The sequence below is a fragment of the Thermobia domestica genome, chromosome 6 (assembly GCF_964235325.1).
Source record: "Thermobia domestica chromosome 6, izTheDome1.hap1.1, whole genome shotgun sequence".
Classification (NCBI taxonomy): Eukaryota; Metazoa; Arthropoda; class Insecta; order Zygentoma; family Lepismatidae; genus Thermobia; species Thermobia domestica.
Window position 1 is genome coordinate 115,645,288 of NC_137459.1, and position 23,240 is coordinate 115,668,527.

General features: G+C 34.5%; 1 protein-coding gene across 1 annotated transcript in view; it reads left to right on the top strand.

The window, feature by feature from the left end:
• The window catches only part of LOC145688158 (arylsulfatase A-like), a 66,421-nt gene extending 47,769 nt beyond the window's left edge, over positions 1–18,652 (top strand). Inside the window, exons 4-6 of the mRNA XM_081761981.1 lie at positions 4,670–4,919; positions 15,431–15,675; positions 17,437–18,652. Of these exons, the coding sequence (XP_081618107.1) occupies positions 4,670–4,919; positions 15,431–15,675; positions 17,437–17,647 (706 nt within the window). The 3' untranslated portion in view covers positions 17,648–18,652. The remainder of the gene's footprint in view (positions 1–4,669; positions 4,920–15,430; positions 15,676–17,436) is intronic.
• Positions 18,653–23,240: the final 4,588 nt, after the last annotated feature.

Here is a 23,240-nt window from a genome sequence, read left to right on the forward strand (position 1 = left end):
GAGAAAGTATACTCTAATAACTAAAATTAAACACAGGGTGTACGGCGTATACCCCCGTATAGCATCAATCTTGACAAGAGGCCGTTTTGACAGATGTTCAAAGGATCTTGTGCTTGGGAATTGCCAAAAGGTAAAGTTTGCGAATTTGCTTGTGGATTGCGAATTTGGGAATTGACAACAAATAAAATTTGGCGAATGTTCCTCTCCTAGGACTTGAATAAATGTTTCTGTAAATTTGGTTGGTCCGACTTGCTACCTTCTTTGGGTAAAAAGAAATGCAAAAATTACGCATTTGCGCCACGTGATTGGTTTTTGCCTAATTTATCTTCTCTGATGGAGCTTTATTGCATTATATGGTCTAATGGATAGATACATGGGTCAGTTCTCTTTCGCAAATCACAGGTATTTTTGTGCACTTCTCTTAAAATTTTGAGGTACATAGGACTACCCCTTAAATTTAGAAGTTGTCAGAAAGTAGAAATTGATACATGTTCTCTCGGACGTAAATAAATATCTCAGTATTTGATTAGCTCACCTCGTACCATTTTATGATAAAAAATGGTAAAATCATACGTAATCAAAACCTCATATTTTGGAGGAAATTTTGAATTTTGTTTGGAAATTTGAATTAGCATGAGGAGAGATTTTAAATGTATTGCTCCAAGATCCACTAAGATGAGGCTTTAACAAATGATCCTCTGGATAAGTACATTGTTTTATTCTCTTGAGTAGGGCATGGGTACCATGATACATCTCTTTAAAATTTTCAGAGATATACATTGACCCGCTCTTAAATTTTAGATATTGCTAAAATTATTAATTTCGAATGCTTTATGCTTGTATAAAACTAACGTATGTATTTCTGTAAGTTTGATTGATCTATCACTTTCCCTTCTACGAGTAAAAAGTTGCCAAAATTCAAATTTCGGATGTTTTTGACCTATTTTATACTCATTAATTATGCTTTACCGTTGTATATTATCATACTGTTTATTAGAGGAGTCAATTTTCTTTCATAACACATGAATACATTGATACTTTCTCTTAAATTTCGGGAGGTATAAATTGAACCACACTTAAATCTGGGAATTGTCAAAATAATAAATATCTGTAAATGCTTCCTGCGACTCTTATATACAACTTTAATTTTATTATTATTCCTTTTATGAGCAAAAACTTACTTCAACTCAAAATAATAAAATAAATTTTATTAACAATAAAATAATAAAATAAATATTGTTACTAACAATATCTTAATGATATTGTTATAACTCTCATTTAAGTCCTAAGATGATTTTAATCAAATATTTGCTTTATTCATATTTATCAATTTTTGTTCATAAGTTTTAAGAGGAAGCCCGGACTCAAAAGCATGATAAAAGCGTATTTTTTACGTTCCTATCTTTCAGGGATCTAAGACTAAATTTATCATCTGCTATTATACATATACAAATAAAGAAGTGAATCATAACATATTTCTCTCAAATACAATTTGGTAAGTTTTTACTGTTTTTGGTAGCTACAAAAATAATTTAAAAGCTCAACTACACACAAAGCCCGAGACGACTCAAAACGACACAAAAATGCATGTCTTCAAATTAGGGCATACTTTAATGTTTACAAGTGAATTGCCTTCTAATAGTGGACATAAGGAAATATATCGATTTTTTGACATTACCGCCATGAACATAAAAAATGTGAGCAACTATAGTATGTCAAAATGATATACTGCCTTGCTTTTATTAGTTTTGACGGATTAGTATGTTATGTTTTGATCATTGGGGCAATTATATCATTGTTTGAGATGATATAATTGTGCGTCAAAAATTTATACACATGCGCGGAAACGTGAGCTGGTTGTCGTTTGTTTCTTGTTATCAGTGTTACCAATGTAGCACTTTGTCGCTTGATCATGAAATTTTTAAGGATATTTTTATCAAAAACAATTGGTTCATTTATCATTGTTAGAATAGAAATTTAACACCTTTTAAATGTTGTCTAGTGACTAAACTAGCATTATTTCCACTAAAATTAATATTTCTAGCGTCTTCTTGTAGTGTGTTTAGTGACAATATTATTCACAATGCTGGCAGTGTGTTTAGTATCAATACGACATGTGTGTGTGCCCTATTACAAAAAGGTTTGACATATATTTTTATGCCATATCAATGTCTTCGGGCTCTATGTGTACATTTTTTTTTTTAACAAAATATGTATTGTGAAGCAAAATATGTATTAAGAATATTGTGACGTTCCACGGCTAACCGTCAAACTCCATTCCGTATTCAATTATTCGATTATCAAAATAAACGGTTTTCAACTATTTGATTACACCAATAATATTAAACTATGACTAAAATCTTAATATTCAAAGTGTGTGCGGAGGTCAAACAATCAGATTTAACCAAAGATCCACGAATCAGATTCTACTAATGATTCTAGACAATGACCCCAAGATTTAAAAAATGTAAAGTTGTTGTATATCAATTAATTTTATTGAATATCAATCAGGCTTCAAGTTCTAAATTTATAAGTTTCCCTTTGAAGGCATAAAGTTATAACCGCTACCAAGTTATAAAAATATTTTTGTAAACCCTCTATATATTTCGTAAAAACAGTAATTATTTTTTTCAATTTATACTTTATTCTGCAACGCAAACTTTATTCTAAATTCTTTCTTCAGTAAAAATTGTTTCCTTCCCACGCAACTAATCAAAATAATCTCTCATTGTTTTTTCATATATATATTTAAACATTGCTTTTTAGTAAAAACATTTCAATAAGCTACAAACCTTCTCAGTATTTCTCCCTAACTTATTAATATACACCGTATATATATTCTACTGTTATTTAAAACTAAATAAATACTTTCTTCAATCATTTATAAAAATACTAACTAACCAAGTATTCAAATAACCAAAATGACACCAGTCACATTGCTTTTGCAGTCCCTTATCTATACTTTCTCATGCCCGAGTTATCGCAATGTCTCGTGCATCATGGCCAGTAAACTAAAATTAACATAAGTTACTTTCCATATTCTGTTTATACATACATACAAATAAATTAACTAAATGTTTTTTTAAAAATAAACTACTACCACTCTTCAATCAACCATTATAGCTCTCATCTTGAACTTTTAAGCTCAAAAAGTTTAATTCCTATATTATATACAGCCACCACGCACGTTGAGTCAAAAATTATGTATAATTTTATGTTAAAAACACAAGCTATTAGCCAACAAAAACCGTTTTCTTACGGCTAGCCCCCAACTAGTAAAGTCCCAAATTCTCATACCTTGTGCGTACCTGTCAGTTATAAACGCACTCTCCAACATTAGCATTCTACTTTAAAAACTTTTTTTATTTACTAAAAGTTCATCTTAACACTTCAAAATTGTTTAGCGCAGCAACTAAATTTCTACGTAAAATTATCCCAGCTACTTCTCCCCCAAGCGCATCAATGGTGTAAAAAAAGCATTTATAATAAAATTTCAAACATAATATCCTATATAACGGGCTACAGTGCATTAAAAAAACAAAGTATAATTCTAATAATAAAAATTATTATACATATTCTGTGTTAAGTATTGTGTTCATTCCTCTTCATTATTGTTTATATAATAATATTCTAATAAATAAAAATAATGTTATTTAATCCAGTGTGTTTTCATTGTGAATATAAATAATGTTTATGTGCATTATCATCTAAATAACCGTCTAATCATCCGTAAAGTTTTCAAAACAAAACATCCAAACCTCTCGGTGCCTAATGCTCATCTCATAATTAAAACCAAGAAGCAATTTAAAAACAATTTATAACCCCTTTTTAAAAAAAATCCTTCATCATCCTATCCAAATAAATTCAAGTCTCAACAAAATATTTATTGGCAAAACCACAAAAAACAAAACCACAAACACCAAACTCAAGTTAATTACAAATAAATAACAGCCAAAACAACAACCCAACACCCAAATGGTTACAAAGTATGTGCATGTGACGTCAGAACACATAAATCAGATTATCAACGTCTTCTTTCGTGTTTCGAACTTCTTGATGAACAATTTAAGTTCATGACACTGCCGTAAGTTTACTTTTAAGACAAGAAATGTGCGAATATAACGTCAAATTACTATCCTGTTAAACAATGATGCAATGTATTACCAATCACGGAAGTACCATTTAAGAGTTCATATAACACCACGGAAAGTACCTTTCGAGTTCATTTTTGTCATATATGGTTACTAAATTTAGAGATGTACCTGAAGCAGATGTATATGCTTAAGTATATTACTAGCATTTTTTTTTATCCATGGAAGGGTGCGAGATGAACCAACCAAATTTGCATAGATGTGTACAATTGTTACTAATTTTTATTTTTAACAATCCCCAAATTTAAGGGATGATCGTATATATATATATATATATATATATATATATATATATATATATATATATATATATATATATATGCGTAAGACCTAATATTGAATGCTTCTAGATTTGAAAAATAAATTTAAGTAAATATAAAGAATTGTATCTACTGCAAATTGGTAAAAATTGGTAAAATTGGTAAAATTGTACTTTCAAAAATTACTTATTGTCAAGTAATAGAAAACGAACATAAAACAATGTGATTTATATACATATTTCTATTTTTATTTTCAAGTCCATCTCTTCTAAGAGAACAACGAGGAGGATGTGCGGGTTTATTCCGTTGCGGTAAAGGAACAACATATGAGGGTGGAATGCGAGTACTAGCTGTAGCTTATTGGAAGGGGCGTATATTACCTGGAAAGAGCGCACAACTGGTTACAATGCTTGACATTATGCCAACAATTTTGAATATATCAGGAGTTTCTATACCTTCGCAATTAGACGGAATAGATGTTTCAGATGTAATTTTCTGCAACAGCCAGGTGAAGTAAGAACTTTTGTAGATAAGTTTTAATTTAGTAATGATTAAATACAAGATTAATCACATTATGGATAATCCATATAAGATTAACATATTATCCAAGTATTTTCTTACTATTTTTTCAACCTTAGTTAACTCTGCATTACCTGCCTTCCCATATTTTACTTTGGTTTAATATTTCTCCATAGTTCCATAGTTAACTATGGAACATTATAGCATTATACCGCTGTGTGGTAAAATTATTTTGGGGTTTTCATTATACCTATATTTTAGTCATGCATTAGTTCATAGAAACTGTGGATAGAAGATTACAATATAGTTAATCGAAATAAAATGTATTGCTCCTTATAGAATAATATTTTTTAATCCATTGGAACACGCATTGGAAATTAATTTCAATTGCAGATTGCGTATTCCATTCACAATAATATTCAGTAAAGTATTTTTAGAAATAAATATTAAGTAGATATTCTTGAAACTAATAAAAGAAAAATTTTAAAACACATCTGGTTCCTCGCTATTCTAGTTTAAAGGAAACATCTGGTTCATCATAGGGCGTCGTAACATTTAAATTACATTAGATTTTACTGCTTGTAAAATCCATTAATAGTGCTATTAAGCAACGAATGAAACAACACGGAGAACTTCACAAAATTATATTGTACAGGCAGTGGCAAAAGTTCTTTCCGTTTGTTAAACTTTATTTTCGAATAATGATGGAAAGTACATAGTTTCACCAAGTTTCAAGGCTGGAACGTACCAAAAAAAAAAAAAAAACATTTTTTTAAATTTGCTGAAAACTGTACTCAAATTGTCCTTCCATTCTGAAGTTATTTACGAAACCAATTTCATCAAGTGGAAAGGACTTTTGTCGTTGACTGTACCAGTTGTAGGCAATGAATGCATTTAATGGTTGGGCAATGATTTCTGTGCATTGAGTTCGTACTAGAAACTAAGCTCTAGTAAATAAAGTAGATGGGATCACGCAAAATATATATTGTATATACGTAATCACTGTTATAGTCATCGTTACCCGTTAAGATGTTAACGGGTTGACTTTATTAAGGAACTCGGCCGAAGTAATCGCCCTGGATAACTTGCGAAATGCAGAATTCAAAAATTTGCTTACATATATGGGATATGGGCTACATATGGCCACCTTTAGAGTAGCCGTTATTCGTTAATGTGTTAACAAATTGACTCCACTAATAAACTCGAATGAGATAATCGCTGTAGCTATCTCTTGCAAAAATCAGAATTCAATCATTTATTTGGATGTATGAGATATGAGTTATAGATAGCCACTGTTAAAGTCATCGTTATCCGTTAATACGTGAATGGATTGACTCCAATAACAAATGCGGCCAAGATAATAGCTCAAGTTATATATTACAAAAAACAGAATTCAAGAATTTGATTATATGCATGGGATATGAGCTATAGAGAGTCATCGTTACAGCTAGTGTATTAACGGATTGACACCATTAATGAATGCTGTCAAGGCAATTGTTTTAGCTGTCTGTTGCAAAAATCAAAATTTAAAAAAAAAAAAAATCACTCACATATATGGGATATTAGATGTAGATATGTTAATGGATAGGCTAAATTTACCGACTGAGTCGAGGTAATTGCTCTAGCTGTCTGTGACAAAAACAATTAAAAAGTTATTTATACAGGGTGTCTCAAATTCCCCCGATATAGGGTAACTCTGCTATTATCCGAGTTGCAAAAAATGTAAGAGGAGAAACCGTTTCCAAATATAATGTTTTCAATCTAAGGTGTGTTTTTTTTAATCGGACGAGCCGTTTGGGCTGCACACTCTCTATACGCCCAATGTTAAATGAAAATGCAACCTTGCCATTTACCTGGGGCTGGGGGAGGGAAGGACGGGACGAGAGGTGAACAAATTTTATAATTGTATGGTGAGTGAGGGCATGTTTGAAATGGGGGCTGATCATCAACAGGTTAGCATAACAGACAGTAACTTCATTTACTTTTGTAGATCCAGGCAAATGGCAACGTTTCATTTTCATTTTAACATTGGGCGCATAAAAGGTGTACAGCCCAGACGGCTCGTCCGATTATAAAAATTCCTTTACTTTAGATTGAAAATGTCATACTTGGGAACGGTTTCCCTTCTTGAATTTTGTTGTAGCTCTAATAATAACAGAGTTACCCTATGTAAGGGACTCTTGAGACACACTGTATGTATGAGATATACGCTTTAAATTACCACCGTTAAATGTGCCGTTATCTTGTAGGATGTTAAAAAAAAAGTAACTTCATTAACGAACTAGGTTGAGGTAATTGTTCTACCTGTCTGTTGCAAGAAGCAGAACTTTTAAAAAGTCTCTTACGTGTATTGGATATGGGTTACAAATTATCATTATTAAAGTTGCCGTTATCCGTAAATATGTTAACGGATTTACTACATGAACAAAACTCGGTCGAGATAATTGCTCTTACCATCTGTTGCAAGAAATCATATTAGAAAAATCGCTTACATGCCTTGGATATGAGCTATTGAAAGCTGTCGTTAAGGTCACCGTTATAAGTTAATATGTAAACAGATTAACTCCATTAATAAACTCGGCTGTTATATCGCTCTGATTGTGTACTACAAAAAAATATAGAATTGAAAAATTCGCTTACATGTATGGATATGGGCTATAGATAACCACCGTTAAATTCACCGCCATCCTTAAAATGTTAATCAATTCATTCAATTAGCGAACTCTTCAAGGTAATTGCTCTAGCAACCTGTTGCAAGAAGCCGAATTAAAGAAATCGCTTACATCTATTGGATACAGGCTATAGATAGCCACGTTAAAGTCGCCGTTATCCCTAATATGTTAACAGGTTGACTCCATTAACGAATTCTGTCGAGATAATTACTCTGGCTATCTGTTGCGAGAAACAGAATTTAAAAGAAATGCTAAAATGTGGGATATGAGGTATAGATAGTCATCGTTAAAGACGGCGTTATCTGTAAATACTTTTAGCAGATTGATTCAATTAATAAACCCAGCAGAAATAATTGCTTTAGCTATTTATTGCACCACCACTAGTACTACTACTACTACTACTACTACTACTACTACTACTACTAATAATAATAATAATAATAATAATAATAATAATAATAATAATAATAATAATAATAATAATAATAATACATTTAAATTAAATTCTTTCATTCGTTCAAGAGTTATCGTCCTCTGGAATAATGGAAGGACGGAATAATATAAGGACATACTAACAACACAATCTTATAAGTCTCACTATGTGACTCTAATAAATACATATTAATTTCTGTTACTTCCATATATAGTATAAATATTACTTTCGGCATTCCTAATTCGAAAAGTCAATTGAATCGATGAGTGAAAAAAGCAGAGTATTCAACAACTTCTTACGTACTTTTGGAAAATGAAAAACAAAAAAGCTTACCGTGGCTTATACAAACATATGAGGTACGAGGTGTGGCAATTAAATAACGAGACTGCCCGCCTCCTGTCGCGCAGAATCGTGGAGAAGAGGTTGCTAATGACGTGTTGTTGATCTTGAACGTTCATGAGCAGCCACTGTTTGTTTCATGATTCTGAAAGCTTGTCTTTTCTTTGCAGACTTTCATGAAGAGCACGGTATTCTGTAGTAGTGCCGGAATAATGGTGAACAGTAAAGTTGAGCAGCGCATTAACATCAAATTTCTGGTGAAATTAAACAAAACACCGATGGAATGTTGTGCAATGTTAAAAGAGGTGTATGGTGATAATTAGAGACCGGATGTTATGCAAAATGCCTATTCTTTAATATTAAAGATATGATCAGCAGCGAGGCTATATGAGACATGGAATTACTGATTAACGTGGAATCCGAACCACATGAGCTCCCGCCGGGAATCGAACCCGGGTCTCCCACGCCACAGGCGCGTACGCTAACCGGATGAGCTCAGTGCTAAGATAGAAAATAGCATTCGTCACTCTAATGCCTAATGCTACTTTAAGTTGGGAGTTGCAGAAAAATGTGCAAAATAACAGTGAATACAATCAATGTGAAACATTTCATACTAAATAAATCTCAATGTTGAGTTCTAAAGAGCTTAATCTGAACACTAACCCTTTCCTTTGTTTTCCCCAACTTACAAGAAAACCTTCCCAATACTAAGCGAGTTTAGAAAATCTGTAAAATGAACTTGGTACACTCCTTGAAGTATTTATACAATGTAGTACTTTTATATTGTTACATAGTTGGAATAATAAACACTTCTGACCAGTGTATATACGCTTATTTATTAAAAACTAAATTACAGTGTAACAGTTTCGACAATTTAACCTTGTCTTCATCAGACACTATCTGAAAGAGATATCTTCAGAGCACAGACATTTATACTAAAAGTGAAAGTACTCAAACTCGTTGTTTGCATGGGAAGCCACCTGTGTCGTACTTCCCCGGGCGTCATCTGTTGGCCACCTGCCCGTCTTAATTACCCTCCCACCAGTGTTTATCTTTTCCAAACATCTATAACACATCCGTTGTTTATACTTGACCTACATATATTGCCTATGATTTAAAGGTCACAGAATATAATAAATACAACTGATTATAAATATAGCAGTATAAATATATATATATAAATATATATATATATATATATATATATATATATATATATATATATATATATATATATATATATATATATATATAGATAGATAGATAGATAGATAGATAGATAGATAGATAGATAGATAGATATAGATATAATTTATCCCATAGCTTATGTATCAACAGTCCATTTCTCCAGTTCATTATTTTTTCACTTTTCTCTTTCTTTATCCTTTTTGCTTCCTTCCATTTCCTTATTATTGGTCTATTCTCCCTTTCCCCTGTACACCTTCTTAATCTATATCATGCCCCGTTGATTTTAACATATCTGTGTATGGCATTATTTTCTGTCTTAAGTCTCACATCATCCTTATATTGTTTCATTCTCTCCTTAAGTTTTTTCCTTGTTTCCCCTATGTATATCATATCACAATACTTACATTTCACTTTATACACTACACCTTCATCTTTCTCACATATTTCCTTCGTTCTACTTTTCACGTTCTTAATCACTTCCAAAATTCTTGGTCCTCCTTTCCTGTACTTCTTTACTCCACCTTTTCTTAGTAAGTTCTTTAGTACTTCTGTCTTCTCCCCAATGCTCTCTATCCCGTGCCATTTGTTCTCCTACTCTTCCTTCCTCTTTTTTCTCCTTCCTTTCCTTCTTTCCTCTTCTATTCTGTTTTTCCTTAACTTCTCTTGGTTGTACCCGTTCTACTCTAGTAGGTTGTGGAACTTCTCTATGTCCTCCTTTTCTCTTCTACAGTATCTATTTCTTCTGTTCTCCTCTCCATATTCCTTATGAAGTTTCTTTTTGTGCTGTAATTCACATCACTCCTTTCGTGACAGTAAACTCCTGCCGCACATTCTTTCCTATACCATCTTGTTGTCAATCGTCCATCTCTCTATAGTCATGTCCAGGCAGTTTATAATGTTGTTCTTCTTCAATTCCATTTCCAGTCTTATTCCTTTTTCTTCATCTTCAACCTTCTTTACGAATTTTTCCAGTTGTCTCTTTGTTCCTCCCAAACAGTCATCCACGTATCTGCAAAACATTATCAGCTTGTTTCCACCTTCTTCTATCACTTTCTGCTCCCATCTGTTCATCACCAGTTCTGACAACACTGGAGTTAATCTTGAATCTATACTCAGTCCTTCCTTAATTTTGACTAGTTTGTTCCCTATTGTGCAAAAACTATCGTCCCATATTACTCTCAAAGCTTTCACTATTTTCTTTTTCTTTCAGTCTCTTATTTCTTTCCCTCTCACCTCTCCTTCTATGACTTTTACTACATAATCCCTCTTTACACTCGGACACATTGCGTTAAAGTCAATACTAAACATATTTTTTCTCCTTCTTATTCCCTATACGCTCAAACATTCTTTTAATTTCCTCCGCATTCTTTACCCGGTGACTCTCTGGACCTACCCGTATCCCTTCTGCTATTTTTCTTAATTCTTCTTCTAATGGTTCCAGACAGTTTCCCCTACAGTCCAATACTGACCTTAATTTAATCTCTTCCTTGTGAATCTTCGGGAATCTTTGGAATTCTTCCTTCTTCTTTCACCCACTTTTTAAACTTTTTTCTTCCGTTTTCAACCATTTCTTTGAGTACCCCATATTTGACCATCTTTTAAGGAAGTGGTAGAAATGATAAATGATAAACTCTTGTGACATAATACCCCTGGCGACTCTTCGGGGAAATCATATAAGCAAAAATCAACATTTTATCGTTACAAGTTAAGCGAGAAAATAAAATATAATTCTTGTACTAATATACAGCGTGTAACAATTGAATGTTTGTGTTTACTGATGTGACCTCAATCAAGAGTTCACTTCATAGTACACATTATACATGATAACATTAAGTGTTATTACCGCTTATTGAACAAATATTTTAATCAACGTAGTTGTACCCGCTGATCTAGTGGCTAGCCCGTGCATATTCGGTGCACTAGGTCCCAGGATCTATTCCCGGTGGGAGAGCATTGAAATATCAATGCACTATAGTGATTTAGATTCCACTGTATATCTCCTGTAACCTCGGTGATAGAAAAGGACCTTAAAATTCAACAACACACTATAAATAATGTTGTGTCGCCAACTCAGAAGAAACTCGTGTGTTTTTAAATGCCACTATGTTTCAAACTATTAATGTTTGCTTGATTATGAACAAATTAAATTCTCACACAAAGTAGTAATAACAAATTTGAGAAAAATATGCTGAGACAGAAGAGGTGATCAAGCGCCAATTCATGGAAATGAAAAATATTAGAAAAGCTTATTTAACTGTCATGAGGGTAGATTTGATTATGATCACGCAAATCTCACAATAAAAATAGGAACTAACAAAGTTGCCAGAATATAAAATTACATTGCAATAATTTTGTAAATAAGAGTTGAAGCAGAATACTGAGAAGTAACACTGCACATTCTTTATAGCAAAATACTCCAAACTCTCAAGGAGTATGCCAGCAACTACAGAAATTGACAAAGAATCAGGAAAGAAAATAATGAATGAGTTTCTTTGAAGTGAAAGTCAATAATATCGGCTGTTTATTGCCATATTAAACCATTTGATCGGAAATACTGTATTACTTATGACATTGGGGATAAAGAGTTTAATCTGTGTTATAATATGAGTAACATTATTCGCAAAAAATAATAGTGAGGAGCAGATATGAGAGAAAATTATTTCATTCAATTGTAAGCGTTCATGCATGTTTTATTTACATTTGATTCCACATTAAAATAAAGAAAACACGCTATTCAGGTCTAACAACGAGCATTCTCCTATGGAAATGTAACTTCGTGTTCTTCCTCAGAGCATTCATTTTCTTACCAGGGAGTATGTAATATGCAATAACTGCTCACTGCAAGACAATCAAAATGGAAATAATGCTAACAAATTTCCCCACACTCAATAACCTATAATGAGGCATCACTGAAACAATCAAAGCAACCAATAGAACCTCGAAAGGCTCTGTGTTTCTTGATCGCTTGCCGACCAATTAACATGTTAGTGGTCGGAATAATATCTTTGTTCTTCATGGTAAGCATCAAGGCACTCAATCTTGAACTGTAGACAGTAATGTTGTAGAAATATTTATGAAGATACAAAATAAACTGAGTGTGTGATTCCACCATTTATCTTTCGTGAAATGTCGTCGTACCTAAGAAACTTGAAAGAGACGGACTCAACTCTGAACGAAGGACACTAAGAAGGGAGCACATTGGCTGTAGTCGTCAAGAAGAACACTTTTATTTCTTCGAGGACTATTGTGAGAACTATTAGAGAGACAGTATTTTATCAGAGTGACTCCAGTGGTCCACAGACACTGTAAGTATTGCAATACTTAAGTTATTGAGTTTAAATGCAGGAAGCTAAAGGGATCTACAATGATTCTTATGCTAGTGAGCTTGGTAAATTATAATTAAAATTTATACAAATAATCAGTCAAATGCACAATTACTCAATGTCTGGTAATATATTGATTTTAACTCAATCAAACATCTGGACTAACTATCGTCACACAAATCTATCGGCAAGATTTTAGTCCCAGTGTCTACAAAAATACAATCATATGTCTCATGAAAATTATATTTTGAGCCACACAAAGTCCATTAAGGACTGGAGATGGTCACAGAGCAGCTGAATATAGCTATGACTAGTCAATGCAGTTGAAACGGATCTGAGGATCAAAACCACGTCATGTAAACATGCTCTACACCATTACGGAGCCACACTAGCTTGGAGAATGCCTTGTTGATAGCTTCGGTTTATGGCCTCATGTAATCTGCTTCACCCCTGGATCCTACCATACTCGCTTACCAGTTGGCAACGTGACTCTTATGACCATACTAAATATTGCCTTCATCTAGGGCCCAATCCACGTATTCCCGAGCACACGCGAGTCGCCGCTGGCAATGGTCAATGGTTAGTATCAGCACTCATGCCTGTCTGTGGTTTCGATATTATGGGGACCAAATTGCGCTGCACTGATCTCTAAGACACGTTGCTGTGATGTTCTGTATTGATTCGTGCAGTCAGTTTACGCACTGTTGTTTGCTGCTTATAAGGGTGAGTTTACCCAGAGGTCCCGGTTGCTGTCATTCAGCATACATGAGCAGCCACTGAAAGCGGTTTATGGCCCACTTTTGACACTGTGAAACGATGAAAGTTCAATGTCTGGACGACTTCCAAAATTGAATGCCCCATTCGTCTAGCACTATCGAGCACCAAACACCGTTAATCCTCATCGGGTTGCCATCACCACTGTACGGGACATTTAACTCTACTCACGTAAGTCCAACCGAAGCACGGAAACTGCCTCGCGACAGTCGACCGGCTTTTATCAATGTTCTCGCTACAACTTGCTCCTTACAGCTATCCCATGACTTTTGACACTTAAGTGTATATTTTATATGGATCTATCTCTGAATTTTTGCCTCACTTTCACATCAAGGGTTTTCTAAAACCCAGCTTGAAGGGAAACAAAACAAGAATTCATACACCTCCTTATTCTGTTCTGAGTTCATTATATTCAATGTAGAAAATATAGATATTAAAACGAAATGATATAATTAAAGTGAAGTTATTAGTAGGGGGTAAAATGCACCTGCTTTCAAGTGGAAATTGGCTGAAACAAAGTAATTCCGAAGGAGTAATAGAAAAAGAATTACTTCCTAGAAAAATAAAAGACATAATTAATGTACCAAAGATACACTTTCGCTAAACATCCATCAGATAATTGGGGAAGCAAGGTATACAGGAAAAGGAAAAACAAGAAACTCTTTGAAGGAAGTTTGAAACATTCAGATGAACTCCACGTTAGAATGTAGGGTCACGTAGTCACCTGATACTGTTAGCAGGCCACAAGTAAATTGAAATTGGTAGAGAAAGATATAACTAATTGGCCAGATCAAAGGTAAGATTGGAAGAGAGCGAAGGATTTATAAATGAGAAGATAAAACCATATAATATAAAGAAAATGCATTAAAAAGAAAAATAATAAGTTCATGAGTAAATTAAAAATAATAAATGGTAATGTTAATAAACAAATATTGAAGTTAAGGAAGAATGAATAGTATGTAGAAGCAGGGGCGTAAATAAGGGCCGCCAGACCCGCATTGCAGGGGGCCTCAAGCCATCAGGTGGGCCCCCAAATCGTGAAGTGAGAAGTAGAGAAGGGGCCCACTCCACGCTGTTTGCTGGGAGGCCCCCAAGCTTTTATTTACACCACTGTGTAGAAGAATTAACTCTAAAAGTAAATTAGAAATTGGCAAATATTAGACAGTATATATAAGAAGCGAATGAAAACCTGAGTGATTTTAATGAGCTAGAGTAATACTGAAGTTTAGAGCTAGGAGGCAGCTTGCGGGTAGGATAGTAATGTAAATATTTTTGCAACTCTTTCTGATGGGCATGTAGTAGTCTGGGGACGGGGAAGATTTTGAGGGTACGCGAAATATGTGCTCAATTGTACCAGTGTGTAGGGTTGTGCGTTCTGGAATAAGGAAGTTGACGAATAGTCAAGTATCAGTAATTGTTGAATTACTAAAACAAAACATGTTCATAATGGCTGTAGTAGCTTTTCATTTTAGTCAAGTATCAGTAATTGTTAAATTACTAAAACAAAACATGTTCATAGTGACTGTAGTAGTTTTTCATTTTAGTCAAGTATCAGTAATTGTTGAATTGCTAAAACAAAACATGTTCATAGTGGCTGTAGTAGTTTTTCATTTTAGTCAAGTATCAGTAATTGTTGAATTACTAAAACAAAACATGTTCATAGTGGCTGTAGTAGTTCACGCCACTACAGCTCCGCAAAAATCTTAAAGATATATAATCTCGCAAAAATCTAAATTTATAATCTTCTTATTTATGCTTTATTTCCCTACAGAGTCCAAGGCAAAGTTTCATCTACTACCCAATAGAGCCTCGAAAAGACATTGGAATATTTGCAGTTCGCTATGGGAAATACAAGGCTCATTTTTATACTCAAGGGAATGCTTTATCTGGAACAAACAATTTTGATCCCGTATGTAGGCCTAATGCTACGCTAAAGAAGCACGATCCTCCTTTGCTTTATGATCTTGACACAGACCCTGGGGAGCGCTATGACCTAGGAATGCAACCAAAATATAGGTAAGTATTCATATTACGACACAGATGGTCATAAAATAATGAAAAAAAAAGTTCAACTTAACATATTAATTTCGGCATTTTGTCGCCGTTTGCCTTCAAAATAGCTCCGATATGACATGGAATGACATCATAGAGATCTCGAATGATTGTAAGTGGAATATAACACCGTTCCGAGTGCAGTGCAGTACTCAGTTCTGTGAGAGAGGATGCAAACAAAGATCTACGTCTGATTTAAGTCTCCAAAATGGACCACAGATGTTCAATTATGTTTAGGTTAAGGGATTGGGCAGTGCAGGGGAGGTATTCAACTTCTTCTCGATGTTCCTTAAGCCACGCTACTACAGCTCCAGCTGAATCATTTTGGTACATGGCGTCGTTGTCCGGAAACAACATCTGAACCATTGATTGCACATAAAATGGCGGCACCATCACGGGCAGTGACGCGACAGCTGAGTGTCACAACAAGATCCACTGAAAACTATGATACTGTGACATGCAGCATCATAGAGTTGCTGCCTTCATCGCAGCTGGGTAGAGACACAGCAAATAATACGCTTCCTTGGGCGTCTACCACACATAAACATGACTCGTGGTCTGAAATAAGGTAAAAGATGTGTGATAAAGCGTCATGGTCCCTTATAAGCTTTTCGCCACGTGCAACCTGATACCAAATATTCATGTCTTCTATCCTGCGGCGGACTGTGATTGTCTACACAGGCTGTGGGAGGTCTGCTTGATCCTCCATCACTTACACCGCAGTCGCATGACGGTTCTGAGTTACAATCCGCGTTATTCCTTGTTGGAATTTCTTTTTTTACTGCGGATTTTCTTCCTACCACTATTTCCCTTCACCGATGTCGTTCTGCCATGAGCTTTGTAGGCTGTCATCACCTTGGACACAGTTCCACGCGGCACACTCAACACACGTGCCAGCCTCGTCATGCTCGGACCACTTAACATTGCGTCAACAATTTGCCTTCTTTGCAAATAACAGAGTTCGTTCAGTTTACACTATCACCGTCTGCTTCAGTTCACTTCATTCCATCGTTCTACTTCTCCTAACATAGTACGGAGTGTACCTCAATACACAACAACCAAGATCCCGGTGCTGCTGTTGCCACCAGACCGTTGCCAACCCAGACATCTAACACGTTTCCAGCTTTAGGTGTTACTATTATTTTGATAACAATCTGTACTATTTTGTATAATCCTAAGGAAGATGAAAAAATTCTCAACCAAATTTTATGTTACGTTGTTACTGTAGTATTTTCAACAGTTATTAGTAACAAAAGTAGGTTTGAGAGTGATACAACATAATAATCAAATACTATTTTTACGTGTAAATCGTCGATTGTCGACTTTCTTTTGTAAAAAAAAAAAAAAAAAAAAAAAAAGCAGCTCTAACTTCTCTTGTAGCTTATAATTTAAAATTTGAATTCTGAATTCCTCTAAATGTTCTACGTATTGCAATACTATTTTGTGATACAACATAATTTAAAGACAGCTGTTTAAACGTTGACAATACTAAACATCATTTAATTTATGTGAGTCAGCTTTTGATTATTGTCTACTAAATGTTACATCATATTTTAAAATGTTCAGGCTTCAACGTGAATCGAGTATTTTGGAGTGTCAAAAATGCTTATCTTCGATAATTTATTTGAGATTTTATGAATTATTCTTCATTTAACAATTTATCTATTTTTTTTTATTGTGTACGCAAAATAATTGCAAGTAATTATAGTATTTTCTTTGTTGTAGTAACATTCTACAGCTGATGAAGAAACTAAAGAAGAAGGCAGAGAAAGAAATCAAATGGGCTCCAAGTCAAATTAATCGAGGAATATCCAGAGACGCAGAACCTTGTTGTAGTGGGGTATGCGAACCATTTCCAGAGTGCTGTGACTGTACTTTTCTTAAGCATAAAATACCAACTACAGAGGACACTATTCTTATCGAAAACAGTGTATAAACAATACTTTTATAATTTATACCAAACAAAGTGAAATACTTTTTCTCTTTGTTGAGGATTGCACATATAAAATCGTTCACAAGATAGGATATTAAATTTTTCAATGCGCACAAATCGTCCCGAAACCATAGAAATTTTCTGTATACTAACCATAGGAAATAAGACAGGAAGAATGAAAATAAGAAAAATATAGAGAGCCTTTGCTGACTAGCTACAGTTTGGAAGATTTGATAGGATTGGATGCGTTGGCGGATCCCAAGCCTAGCTGGACTTTAGACTATGCGAGTTTATGGTAGACAACGTCGTGTTCATTAGTTTCTCTGGATTTTCACGTTTGCTTTCACATTCTTATTTCACATAATCTTTCATAATCGTTCACTTTATCCTTATCTTTTAGACTAAAGGACATAAGGTTGCCCAAGACCGTATAGCATTAACACGGGATCTCTACAGAGCTCCGAAGCGAGCTGAGAAGAGCGGAGTAGGAAACCTTAATGCTCCGAAGCAAGCAGTGAGAGGGTTAAGAGACACAGTGCCCCGAAGCAAGCTAAGCGACTGAGGTTGGGATTCTGACAGAACTCCGTGCAAGCTAAGGCGGGAGGAAAGGAATCCTAGAGTTCCACAGTAAACTAGAAGCTTGTAGGTTTGGTTTCTCCTAGAGCTCTAGGCAAGCTAGAAGTGGAGTGACCAATGGCAAACTAGTGACTGTCCGTCAAATCCCCTTCGTTATATAGGCACTCTGGGCGGCGGTGGCACTGCTGCTCCTTGTCGTCATGTGACTAGGTGGGGCTGGTGCTCCGACGTCTGCTTCTGTAGTAATCCAACGTGAGGTGTTGTAGTACTCCATCATAAAAAAACATATAGGGTAAATCCATATCAAGTGGTCCAATGCATGTTGCTCGACAATTTTTAAAAATTCTGATATTTTGTGTGCTGTTACCTTAACATGTCGTTAGTTCAAAATTAGCATTATTTTAATTTTATTGGCTTTTGGTTTCGAGTGGCAGCCATATTTATTTTCGAAGATGTGCCATTTTGTGGTGTTGTAAGGGGTTACAGAATCTGAAATATCTCAGCCCCTAATTACCCTATCGATGTGAAACTAAAACCAAAATGTTTAGTATATTCTATACTTTAAGAGTGGATATTAATTACTGTCATTCATAAATTATGAATGTGTAAAATTAAAATTTGAAAAAGTAGGTGATTGACGTTAAAAATCCTAACTTCGGCTACTTTTTCCTTTAAGAAGAGAAGGGGTCAGGAAGTTGAGCTTTACAGAATAAAGAGGTCTGATATGGTTCTTATCACTCACCAAGTTTCAACCCTTAGACGTGTCCCCTATTTTTTGTAGAAATTATCAAAAATTCAGAAAAGTGGAAAAAGTGCATATTTCACAGGTACATATCTCTGGTGGGGGACCTGATAAAAGTATACAATTCCTCCCCATAACAGGTCTACATGATATTATTCTACACCGAAAATTAGGAGTTTCAGATTAGACTATATGTATCTTTATTATGAACACGAAGTTATACCTATAAATAAGCATTGGCAGAAGTACGGATAAACGAGAGTTTACTGTATCTCCATAAATCGGTTGACAATGGATGAATAATGCATAGAGTGGTTAAGCACAACATACAAGAACAAGTGTTAACAAGCAAACAGAACAAATGTACTGAAAACACAATTCAGCAGAGTGTTTGTTTCAATATGCACAATTGTGTTCAGACATGCATCAAATAGGAGTTCACTACTGGTACTTTACTCAGATGTTTATAGCGCAAGAAGACGGTTGTGTTTCTGCAGATCTCTGTATCAATACTGCATCAAATTAGTGTAGAAAATGGAATGTGATGTAGGCAAATGTATTGGTGAAGAATGTCATAAATGTGTGTATGGGCCGGTAGCAATGCATTACGTCCCTTAGTGACTTCAGTGAAGAGAAGAGTAATCTTCTGCTAATGCGAACAAGCAGTGGCATTGCAAACATATGCAACTACCATGGAGTAAAGTTTTCTCGGAAGTACCGTCATCTTTTTGGTAATTCGTGTTGCGACCCTCTAAAAATCCATAAAAAAAACTATAACCAAAGGATTTTCAGAAATTTCGAGTGCACATTTACTAAAGGACAAGAATTATGCAGTAGATCTGATTCCTGGAAAATAATCATGTGCTACATACTATACAAAAATCTTTGTTGTACAAGAAAAAAGCAAAATCAAAACAATAGTGTTGAATCAGGAAATGAACCTGATTTTGTCCTTCCATCAGGCAATATTGAAGTTTTGAATGCAACGTGTTCAAAATTAAGCGTGTCACCTGCTTCGAAAATAAGGAAGTTAAGTGTTGAACAGAGACCAAAAGCAATGCACAAAAAGTTAGAACAATTGAGTACAGGATTGAAAAGAAGTCTTGAAGTTTCTTTTGACAGTTCAGTTGCTGATGAATCACCGACAGAAAATATGCATTCAGTGTCGCTGGCCGAAGAATATGAAGTGTTCATCGAAAAATTGAATCAGAAATGCACTGTTGCTGAGAAAGAAGAACAAGTGAAAATAAGCTTACTACCCGAAATCTTGGTCAAGAAAAATGGTGTGTACTGAATTTATTGTTTCAGAACGTTTAGTTAAACTGGCTTGGGAACTTACGAAATCTCAAGGAATACAGCCTGATGTATGTAAAAGAAGTAGTAGTAAAACTATTGATGAAAGTACTGTGAAGAAAGTTGTTGATTTTTATACAAGTGAAGAAAACAGTAGGATCCTTCCTGGCAAAAAAGACTATGTATCTGTTCGAATTATTGGCGTTAAAGTTCACAACCAGAAGCACTTACTACTTGGTACCTTGAACGAGTTGTACTTACACTTTAAGGAGACAAACCTAGATTGTAAAATCTAGTTTTCTTGCAGACAAAAAAAAAAAAAAAAAAAAGATGTCTTTCACACTTTTAATGCATTGTTTTAGCTAATTTTTCAGAGAACTTCTCATTCGTTATACAAGACGAGATTCGAAGTTTTCATTGGGTGAACAAACAGACAACGCTTCACCCATTTGTTTACTATTATAAACCAAGTGATGGAAGGTGATTTAAAATCTAGAAGTCTTTGTATTATCAGTGATTATTTAGAACATACCACCACAGCAGTCCACACCTTCCAAAGTCATGTGATTGCAGATGTTAAGTCACATGTTCCGTTGCGTGACACATATTATATACTTCACGGATGGGGCTGCAAGTCACTAAGGAAAAATTTCATCAATTTGTGTAATCACAAAGATGATTTTGGTCTTGAAGCGGAGTGGCACTTCTTTGCTTCCTGTCATGGAAAAAATGCTTGTGATGAAATAGTAGATACAACAAAGCGAATAGTAACCAAAAGGAGTTTACAGATGGTACGTAATGATCAAATTTTATCTCCACAGGACATGTATGATTATTGTGTAAAAAACATTTCTGGTATAAAGTACATTTATGTCAGGAGTAGGAAGTAGTCAACTGAAGCTGAACTGCGAGGAAGATTTGCTACTTGTTTGCCTGTTCCTAAAACACGTTCATACCATAAACTTGTACCTCTCGGTAACGCCAAAGTTAGATGCTTTCTCACTTCAGTTTCTACTGACTTTCAGGACGTAAATGTGAGAAAAGCGTCCTTGCACTGCCTTCAAACAGGTGACACAGTTGCATGTATTTATGAAGAAAAGTGGTACATTGGAATTGTTGATGATGTGAGTATCGAACATGATGACGTGAAAGTGCATTTTTACGAACCCCCAGGACCACGAACTTCATTCAAAATTTCAAGAGACAAGACATAGGTACCTTTCTAGAACATTTTACGAAAGCTTACTCCCAATGAGCTTACAACAGCAACGGGTCGTGTCAAACTATCACTCCGCAGTTGTGTGATCAAATATCCAAACTTTTTGTGGAACAAACTGTTTAAGAGCCAGTATTATTCTTCTATGTTGTGCTTAACCACTCTATGCATTATTCATTCATTGCCAACCGATTTATGGATATACAGTAAACTCTCGTTTATCCGTACTTCTGCCAATGCTTATTTATAGGTATAACTTCGTGTTCATAATAAAGGTACATATAGTCTAATCTGAAACTCCTAATTTTCGGTATAGAATAATATCATGTAGGCCTGTTATGGGGAGGAATTGTATACTTTTATCAGGTCCCCCACCAGAGATATGTACCTGTGAAATATGCACTTTTTCCACTTTTCTGAATTTTTGATAATTTCTACAAAAAATAGGGGACACGTCTAAGGGTTGAAACTTGGTGAGTGATAAGAACCATATCAGACCTCTTTATTCTGTAAAGCTCAACTTCCTGACCCCTTCTCTTCTTAAAGGAAAAAGTAGCCAAAGTTAGGATTTTTAACGTCAATCACCTACTTTTTCAAATTTTAATTTTACACATTCATAATTTATGAATGACAATAACTAATATCCACTCTTAAAATGTAGAACTTACTGAACATTTTGGTTTTGGTTTCACATCGATAGGGTAATTAGGGGCTGAGATATTTCAGATTCTGTAACCCCTTACAACACCACAAAATGGCACATGTTCGAAAACAAATATGGCTGCCACTCGAAACCAAAAGCCAATAAAATTAAAATAATGCTAATTTTGAACTAACGACATGATAAGTTACCTGTACATAAGAAATCAGATTTTTTAAAAATTGTCGGGCAATGACTTATTCCTTTTCTGGACCACTTCACATGGATTTACCCTATAGTTGTTGTTTACAAACATGAGCACGTGTAATGTTTATAAACACAAGTACGAGGTATCGCCTATTCTTTCATAATCATCTACTTTCGTTAATCATCCTTGTCCTTTAGACTAAAGGGCATAAGTGTGGGACGTTAAATTAAAAAAAAGAAAATATACTAATTTCATTTGTTCATGATTAGGAGGAAATTCTGAAAAGAAAATCTGAAATAAAACATGCCTCATTAGATTTAATAAGGTAGTGTTAATATTGTAATTAAAAGAATCCATCGTGTGTATCTTCACACATAATTTCAACATAGATGTACTGATTTTGATTATTCCCATATAATTCCATAATGCATAGACCGATTTAAGAAATATATATATATTTGATCCTTGCGCATTTTATACGAAGTTGGTGTCTTACATTTAGTTTAAGTATGTAACTAAACTACTGGGGTAAAGAAAAAATACAATACTTAAATAAACATAAAAGAAAAATAACAGACTGAAAAACGCATTAAAGAGCAGAAACTAAAATATATTTTTAAAAGGATGTCAACCGACTTTAATATAAGCGCTAGATAGCAGCAACTAGAAATAAGGTGTCTAACAGCAGTTAGGTCTACTATTATACATAAACAATTTTTCAAGTCTGTGCCAAGCCAAACAAATCAGCGCCTATATAAAATCAATTTCAAAGGTAATTTTATGACGCATTAATTTGTCTTGGCACAGATTTAATATATATATTAGGGTGTCCCTTATTTAGGGTAATTTCGTGTTGCGATACGCACACCCACTAAATGTATTATTCTATGTGACCGTAAATACGCATTAGTGTAATAGCAG